A 20,193-nucleotide genomic window follows, 5' to 3' on the forward strand; every position below is an offset into this window, starting at 1 on the left:
AAGGGTCCTAAGAACCAGAGACAAATTCCAAGGAGCTACCTTCGGTACAAACGTGGGTTGCACGTGGCGGACACCTTGAATAAAGGTCTGAACATCAGGCAACAATGCAATCTGCCTCTGAAAGAGGACCAAAAGAGCTGAAACTTGCACCTTTTGTGAAGCAAGGTGGAGGAGGCCCAAATCCAGCCCGCCTGCAAAAAGGAGAGAAATTGCGATAGAGTCGGAATGACCTGGGATTAAGGTTCCTAGCCGAACACCAGTCAAAGTAAGTCCTGCAAAAACCTACAAAGCTGTTAGCACAGCTTCCACATTGTGCCCTCTGCAGGCACCAACACTAAACTGAGGTGCCTGTGGCTGGGGGTGGGGTATAGGGGGAGGGGGAGTCTGGGCTGTGCTCAAGTTTAACCATGTGGTGCCTGGACTCCATCCCACCAACCTATACCCAGCGTAAAGCCTGTGTCCTCTATGGCGGAAGAAGAAAATACAAATATGAAGATCCTGTAACGACACACTCTGCTTATTAATGTGGTATATTGTATCTTTAAATGATTTACAATGCTATAAAAAATTTTCTAATACAATTTTGGCTCTGTTCCCCAGCAATTGGCCGCAACGTACAATATTATACTCTGAATATTCCACTAATAATGTTTACTTTGCTTTAAGCCAAAACGGCTTTTATCCTATGCGTTAGAGCTCTGGTTGTTAGTACGCATTGAGAATCACAAGAACTTATTTCATTTTTATGGAAAAACACTTGAGGTGCATCACAAACCCGCAACAGTGAAATCATAGACTGACCAGTGTTATGTTCTGGGTTGCTTGTGGACCCGGGGTGGTAGCAGGAGCGATCACAGAAGCGGGTTTTAAAATAAAACTAGGTTTTTTAATAAGTGCTTGAGAAGGCAGTAAATAAAAGTCCAGGTATATATAAACGTGCACTAGAGTTCTGTGGTGGAAGTAATGGGTTAATGTCCAAGTAGAAACAATTACAGCTGTCCAGGTGTGCAGGTAGTGAGACTGAAAATGATCAAGCAGGTATGCAGGTAGTGATGCAGGAAATAATAAGCCAGGTATGCAGGTAGTGAACTAAGGCAAATGAGCAGAATGTCAGCAGGCTCAGGCACTCAGGTATGGGCAAGGGTGATGGAGGAAGCGGGGTAGTCCAGCGGAAGCTAGGAGCGGACAGGCAGACTGGCAGACAGCAAATTCACAGGAACAGGATAAGCACAGAGAACTCCCTCTCAGCTAGGCTGAGATACACGTTGCACTGGCAAAGAAGGAAGGCACTGACCCTTCCTAAATATCTCATGCCGTGCTGTTACTGGCCGGAGGGAACATGTGACTCACCAGGATTGGCCAGCCGCATCACATGGCCAGAAGGCAAGATGGCGGCGCCCATGCCAAACGGAACGGAGACGCCGCCAGGCCTTACCAGCGCAGAGTGACAACAGGCCCACACAACAACGCACGCAGCCAAAGCCCCCCGCCACACACCAGCTCCGCCACCAGACAGCCTACGCCACAACGACCTCACAGGTAACACCCGCCTAGTGCCATGCTGAAACACCCTGGCCGTGACAGTACACCCCCCTTTTGGGGTGGCCTCAGGACACTCACCAGGCTTCTCCGGATGGGCAGAATGGAATCTCCTGATGAGCGTAGGAGCGTGGACATCACGAGCATCGGTCCAGCAACGTTCCTCTGGACCGTTACCTTTCCAGTCCAGCAAATACTGTAGATGACCTCTGCGTAGACGAGAGTCCAAGACCTGGGCGACCTCAAACTCAACTCCTCTCTCCGTCTGGACTCAAGGAGAAGCAGGTAGAGAACTGTGGAACCTATTCAGAACTAGGGGCTTTAATAAGGAAACATGGAAGGAATTAGGGATTTTTAGGTATGGGGGTAACTGTAAACGGTAGGTCACTGGATTAATGACTTCTGTTATGGTGAAGGGACCAATGAAGCGAGGTGCAAATTTCATTGAAGGAACTCTTAGACGAAGATTCCGGGTGGACAACCAGACCTGGTTTCCAACTTGCATGCGTGGAACTATTCTACGCTTCTTATCGGCCTGGGTTTTATAGCGAGACAATGCCTTAAACAAATCAGACCGTACTTGAGTCCAAATGGCAGCAAAATTCTGCACCGTGTCCTCCACGGCCGGAACATCAAAAACAGGCAGGCTTCGGAATTCGGGGACACGAGGATGAAGGCCATAAACAACTTGAAATGGCGTTTGGTTAGTTGACGAGTGGTAGGAAGCATTATGTGCAAACTCTGCCCACGGCAGCAAGGCAGCCCAATTGTCCTGGGAAGATGTCATAAAGATTCTTAAGAAAGTCTCTAGATCTTGATTAACTCTCTCGGTGGAGCCGTTTCTTTGCGGATGGTAGGCCGTGGAAAAGTTTAACTTCACTTGAAGAACAGAACACAAAGCCCTCCAGAATTTTGCAGTAAACTGCACACCACGGTCAGAGACAATTTCAGCAGGAAGGCCATGAAGACGAAATATGTGTTGGACAAACAACTGTGCCAGGTCAGGAGCAGAAGGTAACTTCTTCAAAGGTATATAGTGGACCATCTTTGAGAATCGGTCTATTACAACCCAGATAGTATTGAAGCCTTGAGAGACTGGCAGGTCTGTGACAAAATCCATGGCGAGATGCGTCCATGGACGTGACGGAGTAGGTAGTGGAAGCAATTCCCCAGCTGGAGCTTGTCGTGATGATTTATGCTGGGCACAGGAGGAGCAGGAAGAGATAAACTCCATTATATCTGCCTTCATGGAAGGCCACCAATAGTGTCTTTTCAGGAACTCCAAGGTCTTCCGAGTGCCTGAGTGTCCTGTGAAGCGAGAGGAATGTGCCCAAGTGAGAAGCCGCTTCCTTAATTCCGGGGCCACAAACGATTTTCCTGTAGGAGGCTTAACCTGTAATGTGGCGAAGACTCTTGATTCCAAGACAGGGGTGTTGTTTTCATTTTCAGATTGATCATCACAGAGGAGAGATCTCGATAGGGCATCAGCCTTCTGATTAAGTGCTCCAGACCGGAAGGTCAGGGTGAACTGAAACCTGGCAAAGAATATTGCCCAGCGGGCCAAACGATGACTCACACATTGAAGGTTTTTGAGAAATAGAAGATTTCTATGGTCCGTAAATACAGTAAATGGAAACTTAGCGCCTTCTAGCAAATATCTCCATTCCTTCAACGCCAACTTTACAGCTAGTAGTTCTTGCTCACCTACTGCATAGTTCCTTTCGGCAGGTGAGAATTTTTTAGAAAATAACCCACAAGGATGGACTCGATTGTCCTCATAACATTGAGACAGGACTGCTCCCACAGCTTCAGATGATGCGTCTACTTCCAACAAAAAAGGCCTGTCCAGATCTGGTTGTCGAAGAACTGGTGCTGAGATAAAGGCCTGTTTTAGGAGATGAAAGGCAGACTCTGCCTCTGGTGACCATTGGGCAGGATTAGCACCTTTACGGGTCAAGGCTGTAATGGGAACCAGCAGTGTAGAGAATCCCTTAATGAAACGCCTATAATAATTGGCGAAGCCCAACAATCTCTGGATGGCCTTCAGTGTCTGAGGTCGGGACCAATCCAGAATTGCTTGTACCTTCTTGGGGTCCATTTCCAAACTGGAGCCAGAAATAACACAGCCGAGGAAATGTACACTGGGCACTCCAAAGACACACTTCTCCAGCTTGCAGTAAAGGTGGTTCTCTCTCAAACGGGTCAAAACTTCTTTAACATGTTCATGATGTTTAGCTACAGACAATGAAAAAATCAGTATATCGTCCACATAGACAACAACTGAAACATATAACAGATCCCGGAAAATCTCATTAACAAAACTCTGAAAGACAGCAGGGGCATTGCACAATCCAAAAGGCATTACTAAATATTCAAAATGTCCATCTCTGGTATTAAAAGAGGTCTTCTATTCATCGCCAGCTCGGATACGAATGAGGTTGTAAGCCCCTCTCAGATCTAATTTAGAAAACATGACAGAGCCCTTGACCCTATCAAACAACTCAGTAATCAGGGACTCAGTAATCAGGGAAAGAGGGTATTGATTCTTTACAGTAATGTCGTTAAGGCCTCGATAATCGATACATGGTCTTAAACCACCGTCCTTGCCAACGAAGAAAAACCCAGCTCCGGCAGGTGAAGTAGAGGGGCGAATGAACCCCTTTGCCAGTTTGTCCCGGATGTACTTGGTCATGGCTTGAGTCTCAGGCAAGGATAACGGATAGGTACGACCACGAGGTGGTATCTTATCAGGTATCAAATCAATTGGACAGTCCCATTCCCTATGAGGAGGTAAGGTATTTGCTTGCTGCTCAGAGAACACGTCGGCGAACATCTGATATTCCTTGGGAATGGCAGAAGAAACTAATGGAACTGTCTTTCTTACAGGTTGAATTTTTGGAAGACAGGATTTCTGACAATCCATACCCCATGAAAGAATCTGCATAGAACTCCAATCTATCCGGGGATTAAGTTGACGCAACCAGGGTAGACCAAGAACAATTTCTTGAGAGGCCTCTGATATCACCAGGAATTTTAAGGAATCAGAATGAAGTGCCCCAATTCGGACCAATACTGGTTGAGTCTCCTTGGTGACCATCACGTTAGTTAGAGGGCGTCCGTCTATAGAGGTCAGAGAGATGGCATGATTGAGAGACACACAAGGAACCTGAAATTTATCTATGAAACTAGACGCTATGAAATTTCCGGCTGCTCCCGAGTCAAGTAGAGCAGTGGCAAAGACAGGTTTGGGTTTAAGATCCAAAGCTAGGGTAATCGTGAAGTCTTTAATTTTTGGAGATGGGCACATAACTCCTAACTTGATGTCTCCAGGGTCAGTTAGGATTTGGGCATTTCCCGGTTTACGGGGACAGGAGATCAGCAGGTGACCTGACTCTCCGCAGTACAGACAGAAGTTCTTTTGCATTCTTCTCTGACGTTCTTCTTTGGAGAGGTGTGTATGATACACCTGCATAGGCTTCTCTTCAGTAGGAGAAGGAATGGGGCGGGTAGAAATGGAGGGGGCAAATGACCTTTGCCGGTCAGTTCTGTGTTTTTCAGCTTGACGTTCCCTGAAGCGTAGGTCAACTTTGATACACAACGAAATCATGTCGTTGAGCTTTGTAGGAAACTCTGGAGTGACTAGATCATCCTTTAGTCGGTCTGACAACCCATGCCAGAAGGCCGAGGTGAGGGCTTCCTCATTCCATTTGAGCTTTGATGCTAAAATTTGAAATTGCACGGCATATTGACTAACAGGACGGACCCCTTGTCTCAGTGTCATGATGTTTGATGATGCTGATACAGTATGCCCAGGTTCATCGAAAATCCTCCTGAAGGATGACACAAAGCCTGCGTAATTATCCAGCAGCGGATCTGAGCGCTCCCAGAGTGGGGAAGCCCATTCCAAGGCCTGCCGGATAACAGAGAGACTATATAAGCCACTTTAGCTCTTGCAGTTAGAAAGTTGTCAGGCTGCAGGGTAAAATGTATGTCACACTGATTTAGGAATCCTCGGCAGAGTTTAGGGTTGCCGTCAAATTTACTTGGTAAAGGAAGATGTAAGCGGGGAGATGATCTGCCTCCTGTATTCCCAGACGCTGATGCGGATGTGGTTGCTGGTACTCCAGGGATAGAAAAGGAAGTTTGTAAACTATCCTGTCGCTTAGACATCTCTTGCAAAAATTGAGCCATCTGATGCTGCATGTTTTACAGATTTTCTAAACGACCAGAAATGCACCGGAACAAATCCACTCCTGACTCCTGATCCGTGGCCGGCTCCATGGGGCCAGTGCAAACTGTTATGTTCTGGGTTGTTTGTGGACCTGGGGTGGTAGCAGGAGCGATCACAGAAGCGGGTTTGAAAATAAAACTAGGTTTTTTAATAAGTGCTTGAGAAGACAAAGTATGGCAGTAAATAAAAGTCCAGGTATATATAAACGTGCACAAGAGTTCTGTGGTGGGAGTAATGGGTTAATGTCCAAGTAGAAACAATTAGAGCTGTCCAGGTGTGCAGGTAGTGAGACTGAAAATGATCAAGCAGGTATGCAGGTAGTGATGCAGGAAATAATAAGCCAGGTATGCAGGTAGTGAACTAAGGCAAATGAGCAGGATGTCAGCAGGCTCAGGCACTCAGGTATGGGCAAGGGTGATGGAGGAAGCGGGGTAGTCCAGCGGAAGCTAGGAGCTGACAGGCAGACTGGCAGACAGCGAATTCACAGGAACAGGATAAGCACAGAGAACTCCCTAGGCTGAGATACACGTTGCACTGGCAAAGAAGGAAGGCACTGACCCTTCCCTAAATATCCCATGCCGTGCTGTTACTGGCCGGAGGGAACATGTGACTCACCAGGATTGGCCAGCCGCATCACATGGCCAGAAGGCAAGATGGCGGCGCCCATGCCAAACGGAACGGAGACGCCGCCAGGCCTTACCAGCGCAGAGTGACAACAGGCACGCACAACAACGCGCGCAGCCAAATAGTTAATGTTATTATATTATTTTAGTATTGAACATGTGGGTGTGTTGATGTAAATGTCCGGCTTGGCTTGTTTAATGGCAGTGCTATAATACGCAGTACAAAGGGAATGCTCATATATAAGGGGATGGCGTATGTAGAAGATGCAACATAAAAACTATTTGGAGACATGTGTTATCATTATTACTATGTATACCTTAAAATACATTTTTTTGGTTTAAAGATTGAAGGAACAGTTACAATTTTACACCAAAAATACAGGAGAGGTATAGAAATGACCAGTGAATGAATGCACAATGCTAGCAAATGAGCAGACAAGTCAAGTAAATGAACTTGTATCAATAAAATGTATTCAATAGATTTAAGATCTCTCTCTCTCTCTCTCAATATATATCTCTTGTATGTTATTATGAGATGAACTACAACAAATATATACAGGCAACTACAGAAGGAGGATATAGGGCTAAGAAATACTGTCAGGAACGTTGGGGGACATGAAATAAATGAGTGTGCGCAGTATTGTCAGAAGACATATTACTATACTACAGATCTCCAGGGAGATGAGTCAATGACCTGTCTGCAAATTATATATTAGTGAAATATATATGAAATGTTATTCAAAACAGCAAATATGAGGTTCTAATGGGAGCAAAGCTATAGACTTTTATGGAATGTTAGGTAAAGAAAAGAATTACAATAAAGAAAAATGAAACTTGTTCTCATGCCTGTGACATTATATGTCATGGTGGCTCTCTTTCTCTATGTACATAAGTGTGTGCTTGTGTATCACTTACAGTAGGTACACAATATTTATCATGTACCACTAAGCACAATGTTGTAGTGTCGCATATCACAATGGGGGGAGATGTACCAAGTATTGGAGAGGGATAAAGCACCAACCAATCAGCTCCTAACTGTCACTTTAGAGGCTGTGTTTGAAAAATGACAGTAAGGAGCTGATTGTTTGGTACTTTATCTCTCTCTCCAAGGCTTAGTGCATCTCCCCCAGTGTATGAAAAACATAATGCGCAGAAAATCACTGCGAAGCATAAAAAGTGATTATATATAAGCAATATAACTTTATATAACTTAACTTCCGGGTTCGGCCACAGCAGGGATACAGCACAAGTGCAAAGCTGTAGCCTATAAGCTAAAATGGCTGGGGCCCGCTCTATGGAGGCACCGGGAGCAGGAGAGGGATCTTTCGATCTCTCTCCCGCAGCCTCCGGCAGTGTCAGCTTCCCCCGGAGAAGTGAAAGACAATTAATTGAGAAGTACAATTCCCCGGGGTTACCGCAACCGCTGTCCCTGCGAGTTCCCTTTTGTACATAGAGGGGATATTTTCCTTAAAAAAGGAAAATATCCCCTGCGACATGGATACTTGCTCATCTCGGAAGTTCGGTGATTATTAGTACATAGACTCCTTAGTTACAGTCTTATATTTTAAAATGAATAGGAAACTCCTTGGTGACTTTTTATAGCCTTATAATTTACAGTAAGTGGTCCACTATCCCACATTTTATTGAGTGCAATTTGCAATGGTTTCCCTGTCTATGGGGAAAACTATTTTACCCAAAATATTTTGTGACTAAGATGGTTGGAGATTTTGTGTGTATATGACATGTTCAGGTTACATTACCCAATAAGCTGATACCCAGACGGGACAGCCCCTGTCTCAAGCCTTCTCCCAGATTGTCCGGCAGCTGTCTTCTCCATTCCTCCTGCCTGTTGTAATGTTCTTCATCTAGAGAGAGCCGGTCCATGTTCCGTGCAAGACTAGTGGCCAGGTTAGTGAGGGACGTCAGTGTACCTAGACACAACACAATAGTAGTCACCCTCGGCCTTCAAAAACATTATTGATTTGTAATATATTGCAATAAATGAAGAAGGGGTTTGATGCTGTGTGCAGCAAATTAATATATGTGTGTAATTTCAATAGCAATTTCCAACATTCTGCCACTAGATGTCACTGTTTCTATATATTCTTATTGTATCTTTATTGTACACATAAGATAAAAAAGTGTGTCTATTACACATGAATGCTGTAGTGGAATCAGCAGCCTGGGGTAGGATTTCTAACAGCCTGCACTGGAATACTGATATATCCTTAATGTTTTCACATTTATCACGTGCAGCAGAATCTACAGCCAGCATCCCATTATTCCTGAGGGAGGGGTGTCAGCAGCGGATCATTTTTTGGAAAGCTCCCACAGAAAGCTATATATAAGGATTTGTTTAAGGAACAATATATTGTGGATGTGTATTGTATACCCATACAAGTTAACACTATAACCCTTTTAATAAATACCACAATGTAATGTCCCTGATACATGGATGATTTTCCTGGTAGATGACCGCACAGAAATATTAATATTTCCAAAGTGTGATTTATTCATATTACCTGTACACTCTATATTATGGTAATAAAATCTCAACTCTGGCGTATTCCAGCGATCACTCAGCACGACGATGATGTGCTGAATGTGATAACATGTCCCCCCAAATCCCATCTTCCCGCATCCAGTGACATCACAATAATAATAGTAATACGTGTAAGCTTGTTGGGGAGCCCTGTTACCTCTTTGGCTCTCTGTTGAGAAACAGTCTTTGCTTTATTACAGTCTATGCCCAGTGGTACGTACGGCGCTACAGAGCATGTGGCGTCATATAAATAATACTAGGAACTGAATTCTCACATGTCACTTATAAAGCTTGGGTGAAAGTTTGACCTTCGCTCCGCCAGACCTCCTGCATTGACCCCATCCCAAATTAACCCTGTGAGTCCCGACAAACCCCTAAAAAAAAACTATACACAATTTTCTTGGGTAGATTAAGAAATTAAAAGTTTATCCCCAGCGTAAACATAACAGGAGGTTTGGACACAGACATGTGCACAGCCTTTGGTTTTGAAGGGGTTACTTCAAGTATAACAAACTGTATAATGATTGCACATTCGTATGCAATACACGCTGTACTACGCAGAGCAACAAGGCAGCTCAGGAGCTAACCAAAGGGCCCCCACACATAGCGACACCACCAGCATAGAGCACGGTGGCATCATGTGAATTGGGGTTCCTGTGTGGCACAATGTGAACTGAGGGCACTACAGTGTGTTGTACACTGTAGTGCTGGGAGTATTTACACGATACTTTTTAATAACATCGTCAGCTCTCATTGACTATTTTATTGGAAGGGACCCCCACAAACCTTAATCCGGCCCATTACTACAAGGCTTTTGTGAATAAAATACATGTATGTATGCATGCATGTATGTATGTATGCATGTATGTATGTATGCATGTATGTATGAGTCATGGTCATTTTGTTACAGGTGAAACTTACAGGTGAACACCTGTCTTAATATTCACATGGGCATTAAAAGGGAATTTGCTTACCTCTAACCCACAGGTATTATGCAGGGCTTCTGGAAAACCATATTAATCTTTAAGTAACATCAAAGACATAATTATAATTATGCAAATATTGGCTCATGTTTTGCAAACTGATTTTTATAATATTCGATCAGTTCTATCCTGACAGACTGCAGGGTTCACATTCGTTTATTTCTGTGGTAGTTCAGCAGCACTATTGCAGTATATTGCTCTATACCAGGGGTAGGCAACCTGTTTGGCACTCCAGATGCTGTGGAACTACACATCCCAGCACTCCCTGCCACAGTTTTGCTTAGGTCATGCTAAAACTGTGGCAGGGCATGCTGGGATGTGGAGTCCCACAGGTTACCTACCCCTGCTCTACACGATGCTTAAGTACCTTTGGAGATGTGTTTCACGAAGGAGGTGGTTCCCCTGGAGACTCCGCTCACAAAAGCTCCAGGTCCTCGGGTGAGACCTTCGTACGGGAGTCGGAAGAAGTCCGCAATGCCATTCCCAATGCTTCTTACCAGGCTGGCCGGGCTTCCCAGAATGTCCAGAGATCCAACTACCCAGCCTAAGGAACGAGAACAATTATATACAGAACATAAGACAGCTAGGCGTGCGGACAGACCTAAGATACAGCTTCATTAATGCTACAATATAAGTCAGACTAGCAAAGCATTAAGAATTCTATGTACTTTAAATACCTTCTTTCCTTCCCTACACTGAAGCTGTCCAAACTTTAAAATAGATAATTTTCCTTCGAGACCGACCAGATATACTTTAGCTAATGTCTTGGTTACCATGTTTTACTGTGACACAGATTAAACACACAATTTGTAAAATACATAGGGCTGTATTCAATTAGTTTCCCACCCGACTTTTCGCCTACATCACGTATTTTGGACGCAAAAACTTATCGTGTGCGGCCCCACTTTTCGCCCTATTCAATTACTAACCAGGCGAAAACGGCAAGTGCATAACAGGCAGAAAGTGCTGTCAGAATAGGGGAAATCAGTTTGAACCCCCCAAAAAGATGCACTAACATTGGGGATCAATGTAGAAGTGTTCCAATAGCCCTAATAAAACAATTTTGGGTGCTGAAGTTGTTTAAAATCCTTGTTATTATTATTAGCGTCCTTGTAAAAGTGGTGAAGAATGGCATAATGCAGTATTTTTTGGTAAAATAAGTAGTCCAGGCAAATTTGGTGTACTTGAAAATGGGTGCTAGCATCTTTTACATTTTCTAAAGTGCAATTTAAAGTGCAATTTAAAAAAACGTGAAAAACACACTTGTTTCATGCACCTGCAATCCCAAAAACACCTGACCCATCCTTGCAGACTCCTAAGAAGTTTATTTCGCTAGCTTTTATGCTTGTTCCCCCACTTTGTACTTTTTCGCCCCCAAAATGAAAGTCCTTTTTTGGGGTTTTCTTAAGTTTTTTCCCTGGATTTTTTTTGACACAGTTGTTCTTTGGGAGCTGTCCCAAGGGTTCTGAGTGTTTCTCCATGTTTGCACCCCAAAATAAAACTTCTGCACTTGTTTTCTCCTGCTATTCTTAGGCGAATCTTTCGCCTATTACATTGCATTGACTTTTTGCATAGGCAAAAACCATCTGGAATTGAATTTGGAGATAAGTTCCGACCACGCGAAAAGCCGCGATCGGCAATAGTTTTTCGCGGAAAATGGCTTTTCGCTTCTAATTGAATACGGCCCTATATCACAATTTGAAGACAAATACAAGCCAGTGATGCACATCATGATCTGAAGCTGTCACCATGAGAAGCATTTGTACAGGTTGTCCCCGCTTGTCTCTGTAGCTATATAATGTTCCATACTCTCTGATAGGACCTGTTCGAAGCATAATCCTGGATGCACACTAACAATATTAATTAGGAATTATTTACGGGTTCGCTTTGCATGACAGATTGTGTCTCTCAGTTTTGTGGCAATTTAGTAAATGTATATATCGGTGTTTTCCAAACTCTGTACCCAAAGCTGCTTAAAAGTCCTGGTTTTAAGGATAGCCATGCTTGAGCACAGATGGATGAATTAGCACCTCAGTCATTTTGTTTAAGCCATCTGTGCTCAAGCATGGACAATCCATCCTTAAAACGGAACTGTAACTGTAGGGAGCTTTGAGGACCGAGTTTTGGAAACTTTTTCCTTTTTTTTTTTTTTTTTAATTGACCAAAAAAAAAAAATTGTACTTTTAAAGTAGTGTGATGTGTTTAAGTACTTGATTTTAGTCTACAAAGACTGAACTTGATTAACCATTTAATATATTGCTCAGCTGCTACGTGGCACAGACGCTACCACACATGCAGCAATTCCATTACTAGTTCTGTTACGTGAATAGGGAAGGAGCGGGTGAGAAACATTTAGCATTTAAAGAGCAGGTTCTGATGGACTATCTGCACCAAGAGAAATCATTGTGCCTGGACGCGCCTGTATATTCCTAGACTGACGCTGACCTCATGTTTCGTTTTACCTTGTTCTGCCCCTAAACTAGTCGACCACCAATGTGTATTATATTGGAAGAATGTGAGACAGACACATCCAAAATCCCCTTTATGATAATTACCAGACTTCTGTAGAGAGAAACTGGACACACTACCAAGGTCATCTGTAAATTCACCCCTTCATCCCACCTCGCTTTTGGGAATCAATTAATCAACAGTTTACACTACAGCTGGCCCAGAAATAGTTGTTTTCCCCTAAATCTGACACGTTTTTGTCTCTGGTTGCTGGATGACGACATATTGGCGCTGTCTAGGCTTCTTCTTTACAACACAGGATCCTGGTCCCTACTGTATCGCCCCATCAGCTGCTGCTTAAACTCTCTACATCTCAACAAAACAAGGCGAGGCGCTTTCTACACAGCAGCTAGTGGACTCAACAGTAAAACAAATGAGCAGAGCCGGATTAAGCCCTTGGAGGGCCCAGCTGCACTTAAGACGGGGGCCCTATGGTCTCAAATATATATATATATATACACATACTATGGTTGACATGCTATTGCCGTTTGGGGGTGGGGAAAGGGCAGTGTCGGCCACCAGCGTTACCGAAAACGGGTTTGTCTGCCACAATCTCTGAAATTGGCGAGTCCGGTGTTTGCGCCTTCATATGCCAATTGACTGGCCTCGGAGATGAGATGGCCGTTGTGAGTAGCCTTAGGCCCACTCAAAATGCAGATGTCGCGACCGTTGGATGCGATAATGATCTGATGCTGCGTCTTCGGATGCACTACTCGGATTTGCGATGCCGGCAGTGGGCGTCTTTTGTCCTTAGGCGCCTCCTGAGGCATTGTCATATTTTCACATCACTACTGCGTCCAAAGATGTATCAGCGATGCAAATAGCGTCCATCTCTGAAACAGACCCTTAGTCTGGAGGTCTTCTCCCACCGTACTCTATACCGGCAAGCACTAGGAGCTCCAAGTGTCTCCATCCAGGGCTCTCACTCCACCTCCCCAATTATTGTTCTTTTTCTCCTCTCCCTCCCCAGCCAACCCTCTTCGTTCCTGCTGTCCCCACTCCCATCTAACCTTCTCTTTCCTCTTCTCCAAACACTCCACTCCCCCAACCCTCTCCGTTCCTGCTGCCCCCACTTCCATCTAACCTTCTCTTTCTTTTTCTCCAGACATTCCACACACCCCCAACCCTCTCCGTTCCTGCTGCCCCCACTCCCCTCTAACCTTCTCTTTCTTCTTCTCCAGACACTCCACACACCCCCAACCCTCTCCATTCCTGCTGCCCCCACTCCCATCTAACCTTCTCTTTCTTCTTCTCCAGACACTCCACACACCCCCAACCCTCTCCATTCCTGCTGCCCCCACTCCCATCTAACCTTCTCTTTCTTCTTCTCCAGACACTCCACACACCCCCAACCCTCTCCATTCCTGCTGCCCCCACTCCCATCTAACCTTCTCTTTCTTCTTCTCCAGACACTCCACCCCCAACCCTCTCTTTTCCTGCTGCCCCAACTCCAATATAACCTTCTCTTTCTTCTTCTCCAGACACTCCACCCCCCCCCCAACCCTCTCCGTTCCTGCTGGCCCAACTCCCATCTAACATTCTCTTTCTTCTCCAGACACTCCACTCCCCCAACCCTCTCCGTTCCTGCTGCCCCCACTCCCATCTAACCTTCTCTTTCTTCTTCTCCAGACACTCCACACCCCCAACCCTCTCCGTTCCTGATGCCCCCACTCCCATCTAACCTTCTCTTTCTTCTTCTCCAGACACTCCACCCCCCCAACCCTCTCCGTTCCTGCTGCCCCCACTCCCATCTAACCTTCAATTTCTCCCGACACCCCCCCTCCTGAGCTGTAAATTGTTCCTGCGAATAGGGGTGTATCGCTCAGGCCACCCCTGTGTGCTGCAGCAGTATTGGTGAGGCGATCGAGCTATATACTCCAGCCACCCAACTCCTCGTCTAGCCCACCAGACCTCTCCTCCTCCATCCACCCCATGTTCTCAAAAATATAAACTATTACTGCATTTGATAGTAAAATCTATATCGTGAGTGTATCCACACATTCGCATTGCACATATAGGCATGCCTATGCTTTTTAAAAATGTGCTTCTACCAATACAATCCACTAAACCAGTAGAACATGTTGACATATGACAAATAGGTTGTTTTAGAACTCTATTGTAGCAATGCCACCCCATTCACTGTTATTTAACATTATCTTTTAGTTTATTAACATGTGAATCAGTAACAGCAGAGAGGTGTGAATGAGCCCTTAAGATCTTGGGTTATTGGTTTATTAAGACAAAGTAAGTGTAGGGCATATTCATCAATATGTCCCTACAGCCCCGTTAATTATGTAACCGACTCGCCGTGAGTTGCGGTGTCAGATACAATATTACAGAATATTACAGAATTGCGGGGGACAGCTGCTCTGGAAAGCATCTGTCCTCCGGAGCCTTAATACTATGGACTAAGGGCCGTATTCAATTTAAGGCGTTAAGTTCGGATCTGCGGTAATTTACCGCCGATGACGTCATTATCGCCTGTTTTGGTTTTACCCCTTATTCAATTTGAAAGTCAATGCAATGTAATAGGCGGTAAAGTATCGCCTATGAATGGGAGGCGGTAGAAAGTGCAGAATTGGGGTTTTGGGGTGCAATGTTTCGGGAACCCCCGTGCAGCCTTCAGACAGTCCCCCAAAGGTAAACTGTGTCAACATTTAAAAAAAAAACACTTAAGGGCACCACAAAAATTAACTTTGAATTTGGGGTAAAATAAGAATTTCGGGGGACAAAGTTAAAAACTAGCGAACGTGACTCTGGGAGGGTCCCTAAGTATGCCCCGAGTGTTTTTTTCATTGCAGGTGCTTGCGGCAGGTGGGTTTTTCATGATTTTTTAAGTCACTTTAGCAACATTAAAATATACTGAACCCCATTTTCAAGTACCCCAAATTTGATGGGCATAGTTGTTTTGCCCTAAAAAAAACTTCTAAATGCTCTTCTGCATCACCTTATTCAAAGCCGCATTTATGCACTTGCAGCAGCTATTAGAAACCCCGACTTCCTTCAGGAGTTAAAAATGGGGGTACCCTTTGTCATCCCCTATTTCTACGCATCTTTAGGGGGATCCCATGAATATTTCCCCAAAATTCCCGTTTTGTTTAACCTGTAAAAAACCGGGGTCAAAATTTACAAAAAAAATCACATAAGGTCCCCCCCCCCAAAAGGCAAACCAGTCCCAGGCTTGCCAGCCAGTGGTGGTTTCTAAAAATATGGGGAACAAAATGTGTAGTGTTCCACCGTATTTTAGAAACCAACCCAAGGCTGCAGGAACCAGTTCTGGTTTTAAATATAGGTGGAAAAAAAAATGGGGATCCCCCTATATTTAAGACCAGCACCAACCGACCGGGGTGTAATGCCACAGCCCGGAGACCCAATCACCGGGGCTCCAGGTCCAAAGCATTAGCACCCCAAATCGGTCAGCGCAAGCTGGTGATCTCGGGGGAGTCGGGGACCCCCCAAAGCAGGGTCCCCCCTCCCGAGCACCACAGGCTTACGCTGAAGCCCGGGGCTCTTCCCCATACCCCTGGTTCGGTGGGTATGGGGGTAATGGGGGGCCAAATAATGTAAAACTATTGTCTTTTACAGTGGAACTACAAGTACAAGCATGCCTGCCATTTTGCACTTGTGGAACAAGTGCCAGCAGACATGCGGCACCTGTATCTTCACTGTAAAATAAATAGTTAAAAAAACACAAAACACACACACCGTGACAGTATAACTTTATTACAAACACCTACCCATTCACACATACTTACCTATACCAGATGTGTCTGTCCCCTTGTCCAGTAGAATATCCTTAATGAATGGCTCTGCAAATAAAAAATCATACTCACCTATATCCTGGCGCCGGTCTCCGCAGTAATCCAGGAACTTGGCAAAAGAAAAAAAACGATTTTACACGACCAACACAACAGCTATCAGTATGTGTGTTGCCACACATATTGATAGCTCCCGAATGCCAGCTGACGGGACATGCACGGAGCTGGCACGTCCTGTGAGCCAATCAGCGGCGGCGCTAACTGTAGAGTGCCCGCTGATTGGCTCCGGCTACTGACAGTTCCCACGTGGGCGAGTCACACCACGTGGGAACTGTCAGTAGCCGGAGCCAATCAGCGGCCTAAGTCGTTAATTAGTAGATGCAGAATTAATTATGTCACTGTCAAGGTGAGCGGTGGGGTCTGAATGGGTCCCTCTCCGTAACCAGTAAGCCTTCCCATAGGACAAAGTGGGGCACAGGGACTTGCTCCAAATGAAGATGTTCGTTCAAACAATCAAATTCCAAAAACATTCAATTTTTCTGAGTTTGATGAATGAAGGACTCCATGGGGGTTGGGTATGGCATCCCGATGATCGAGACGTCAGTGGTCAGAATACCAACAGCGGCATCCTGACAGTCAGAATCCTGACACCTGCAGATAAGTACCCTAACCTACCTTTCCCACAGCCTAACCCTCCCCCTAGTGCCTAACCTTAACCCCTACCCCTAATATTTACCCTTGGAATGTCAGCGGTCGGGATTCTGACTGCCGGGATGCAGACTACACCCCCCCCCCCCATAAGACCACAATGGACTGCAAGGTAAGCAGGAGAACATCATCTTTTCCCCCACTTTAAGGAATTATGCCCTAATGGCATCTCAGATAAGTTTTGTGGAGAGTAACATCTTTCACAGCTGGGCCTTTAACCTGAGCTCTATGGTGTAGGTGATTAATGAAACCTTCTGAAGACAAGTGTCGGTGTTATCCACAGCATCCAATAAGATTATGTCATTGATCTTGTATATTCCATTAAAATGATAGCCAAAATCTGGTTGCTATGGGCAACACCTCCACTTGTCCGCCTTAGAAGCTTTGATAAATCTCCCCCTGTAACGTCTATGTACAGCACATTATAGAAGACTCTTCGCTGGACTTGAAGGATATGCCTTCCCCCTGCAGTTTACCTTCCCCTGCAGGAACTTGCTCTTATTGGAGCCACTGTACCGGCAGGGAGTTTCTTGTCAAATTACCCCCAAATGTCATTGTTTAGGTCAGGTGTACAGGAATAAAGGAGCACTGCAATTTCTGCACATAGATGTGAGCACACCGGCTGATGCTACTTATTGTTTAGAGCTTGTATTAGTAGTGTTTTAGCATTCGGCCACCTGTATTATAGGTTAGATGCTATCGCTGCAGTGAGCAGCCGGCTGCTGGAAGGGAAAAAAAAATGCTATCCTCAAAAACAATGAAAAATCCAATTTTTTGCCAAATAACTGTTTTATTTCATCTCCGTTTGTGACATCCTCCTGCTGATTAGATCTGTTACTAGCGTATTGCCTGGTTTTGGCAGGGTCACCTTAGGATGGATAAAACCATATAACCGGGTGTTTCACTCTAGATCACGTCTATAATGTTCATTTCTCTCCTTGTGCTATAGGTTATTCCAGCCCCTTGTGAAACTCTGTTCGCACTCGTTCCAAGAGCTAAGATGTCTATTAGGAAAGAGAAGGAATGCTGTGTATCTGTTTTAGTTTACTACTTAACCAGTGTCTTAGACAATTATGCCTCATTAGGGAGCTGGCATGCCCCCATGTCTGTTTTGTCTCAGCTGCATTAACCATCCCTGTGTCCTGCCGAGACTCCTCTATTGTGATCTCTTGTTCTCAGACACGACCATGAGATGCAATGATCTCAGTACAGGGAAATATGTTCATGTACTGCTGGTTTTTATTCAGCAACAAAATTATTTGGTACAAATTGGTTTTAGTTCCTTGCATTCTTTTTGTTATCCTGGCCACGGATGTTTCTCTACAACCTAATTAATATATTAGGCTATAACGGGGAGCAAGTAGCTGTCGCAGATGTTTTAAAGACAAAATTACATTGCAAGTCGTAGATGGGATTAAGCTTTGGTTCTTTGACCGTTCTCCAGCCATGGATCAGTGACAGCTGCATGACCGTCTCGTACCGGTTAGCAAAGGTGAACCAGAAAAATAGCTATGCTAATTAGTCAGGGCTCATTTATCAACGAGTTTTATCATATGCAAGGAGTTTTAAAACTCGGTGCGTATGATAACGGTGCTCCAGCCAATCAGCTCCTAACTGTCATCTGTTTGAAAAATGAGAGTTGGGAGCTGATTGGCTGGAGCACCATTTATCATAGGCAACAAGTGTTAGAACTCCTTGCGTATGATAACATTTACTGATAAATGGGCCAGGGGGAGGGTCTGTGTTTGTAATTTACCTGCGGTGTGAAGGATGAGTTTTATGGTCTCTCCATTACCAATAGGTATGTAACATTGCCAGGTGAGGCTCAGTACTCTAAATTAGTTGTTGATCATTGTAAGGCCCTTAACCAACTTGTGTGAAATAATTCTATTATTAGCAATTTTTTAATGGCAAAAGTATGTATATGGGGGTATGGAATCCATTGGCTCTAATGACCTCATACCCACTTGTCCTTACGCCTGTGGCCTGTTATATAACGTACTTATCTACTTCTTGGTGTTCTCACCGCCCTCCCCCCTGCTGCAAAAGGTCGCAATTTGCATCACGCAATAAGGCGGGGCTATAATGATCGGGGGAGGCATTACTGGGAGACCTTGGGAAGTCACTGAAATTCGGGAGCCTCACAGACATTCCCAAATAGAAGTAGACAACAAACTTTTTTATGGATTTCCTCAATCGTATAAAAGTTATCACAAATATTTGACTTTCTCATATAGGAAAATATTTAATACATTGAAGTTACTGGCGGTCCAGAAATGAGTTTGTTGTCTTTGTTCTTATTGTAATTTTTTTTTTAAAAACAATTTAAAAGCGTTTTTTTTGGTGCTCTTCAACTGACTGTCACAACAACTACCAGGAAATTCCCGCGAAAATGAGTCAAGAAAACTTGGGCCAGTATCCAGTCAGGTAGTCGACATTCAGAAGGTCAACAGCCAGAACGTCAATACCAGAATGTCAGTACGTTCTGAATGTCAACAGTCAGAATGTCGACATGGACAATAGGTAAAAAAAATAAATCAATTGAAATACAATAAAGTTGACATGGTTAAAATGTCAACACGTTCAGAATGTCGACATTTATTTGAGTTGATTTTTACAGTTAGGTTTGGCTAAAATAATAATAAAAACACGTTGACATTTTGAACGTGTCGACGTTTTAACCATGTCGACCCAAGTGTAAGTCAACATATTGGCTGTTGACCTATTGACCATGTTGACATTCTGACTGTCAATCTTCTGATTTCTACCAGTCATATCACACCCCTTTGGGCCGCCAAGTTGCAGTCTAGTAGTTGTTATAGTTTTTGTTTTAAATGATGTCTGATATTCAGCTTTGTGATCCTTGTGTTCATTTTTTAAATGAAAACATTTGCTTATAATTACTTTACTGCTGTCTATAGTAAAACTGGACAATAGCATTGTTATAAATATAATGAAATAAAAGTTAGAGTCTAGCACAAAATAAGACTGACATTTTCAGATGTGAACCAGGAAGGCAAAATAAATGATTCAGTGTAAAGCTTTGGCTGCGATCAGAAATGTCCAGCCCTGAGGCGTGGACGCAATGTGTGGGCATTTCCACGGCACATTGGGACTCTGTGAGCCAAGTCAGAAAGCTGGGACTGTGCTGCTGTGACCAGGGCGCAGATAGGGGGTAGCAATACTAATTACCCAGCCCGGAACAGTTGCTAAGGGGAAGAAAAGTGCCCCTTTGCAGCACGCAGCCTGGCAAAGCTCAGAGAGGGAATGTGGCAATGCCTCCTGGATTTGGTCACGCCAC

General features: G+C 44.4%; 1 protein-coding gene across 5 annotated transcripts in view; it reads right to left on the minus strand.

Moving 5' to 3' along the window:
• Positions 1 to 20,193, minus strand: part of VPS13B (vacuolar protein sorting 13 homolog B) — a 1,086,122-nt gene that overhangs the window by 19,990 nt on the left and 1,045,939 nt on the right. For all 5 annotated transcript variants that reach the window (XM_088442693.1, XM_088442694.1, XM_088442692.1 and 2 more), the window contains exons 57-58: positions 10,286 to 10,462; positions 8,154 to 8,324 (exon numbers count right to left, since the gene is read on the minus strand). In XM_088442693.1, coding sequence (XP_088298819.1) covers positions 8,154 to 8,324; positions 10,286 to 10,462 — 348 coding nt within the window. The remainder of the gene's footprint in view (positions 1 to 8,153; positions 8,325 to 10,285; positions 10,463 to 20,193) is intronic.

The sequence above is a fragment of the Taudactylus pleione genome, unplaced genomic scaffold, assembly GCF_031769625.1.
Source record: "Taudactylus pleione unplaced genomic scaffold, aTauple2 ptg000314l, whole genome shotgun sequence".
Taxonomy (NCBI): Eukaryota; Metazoa; Chordata; class Amphibia; order Anura; family Myobatrachidae; genus Taudactylus; species Taudactylus pleione.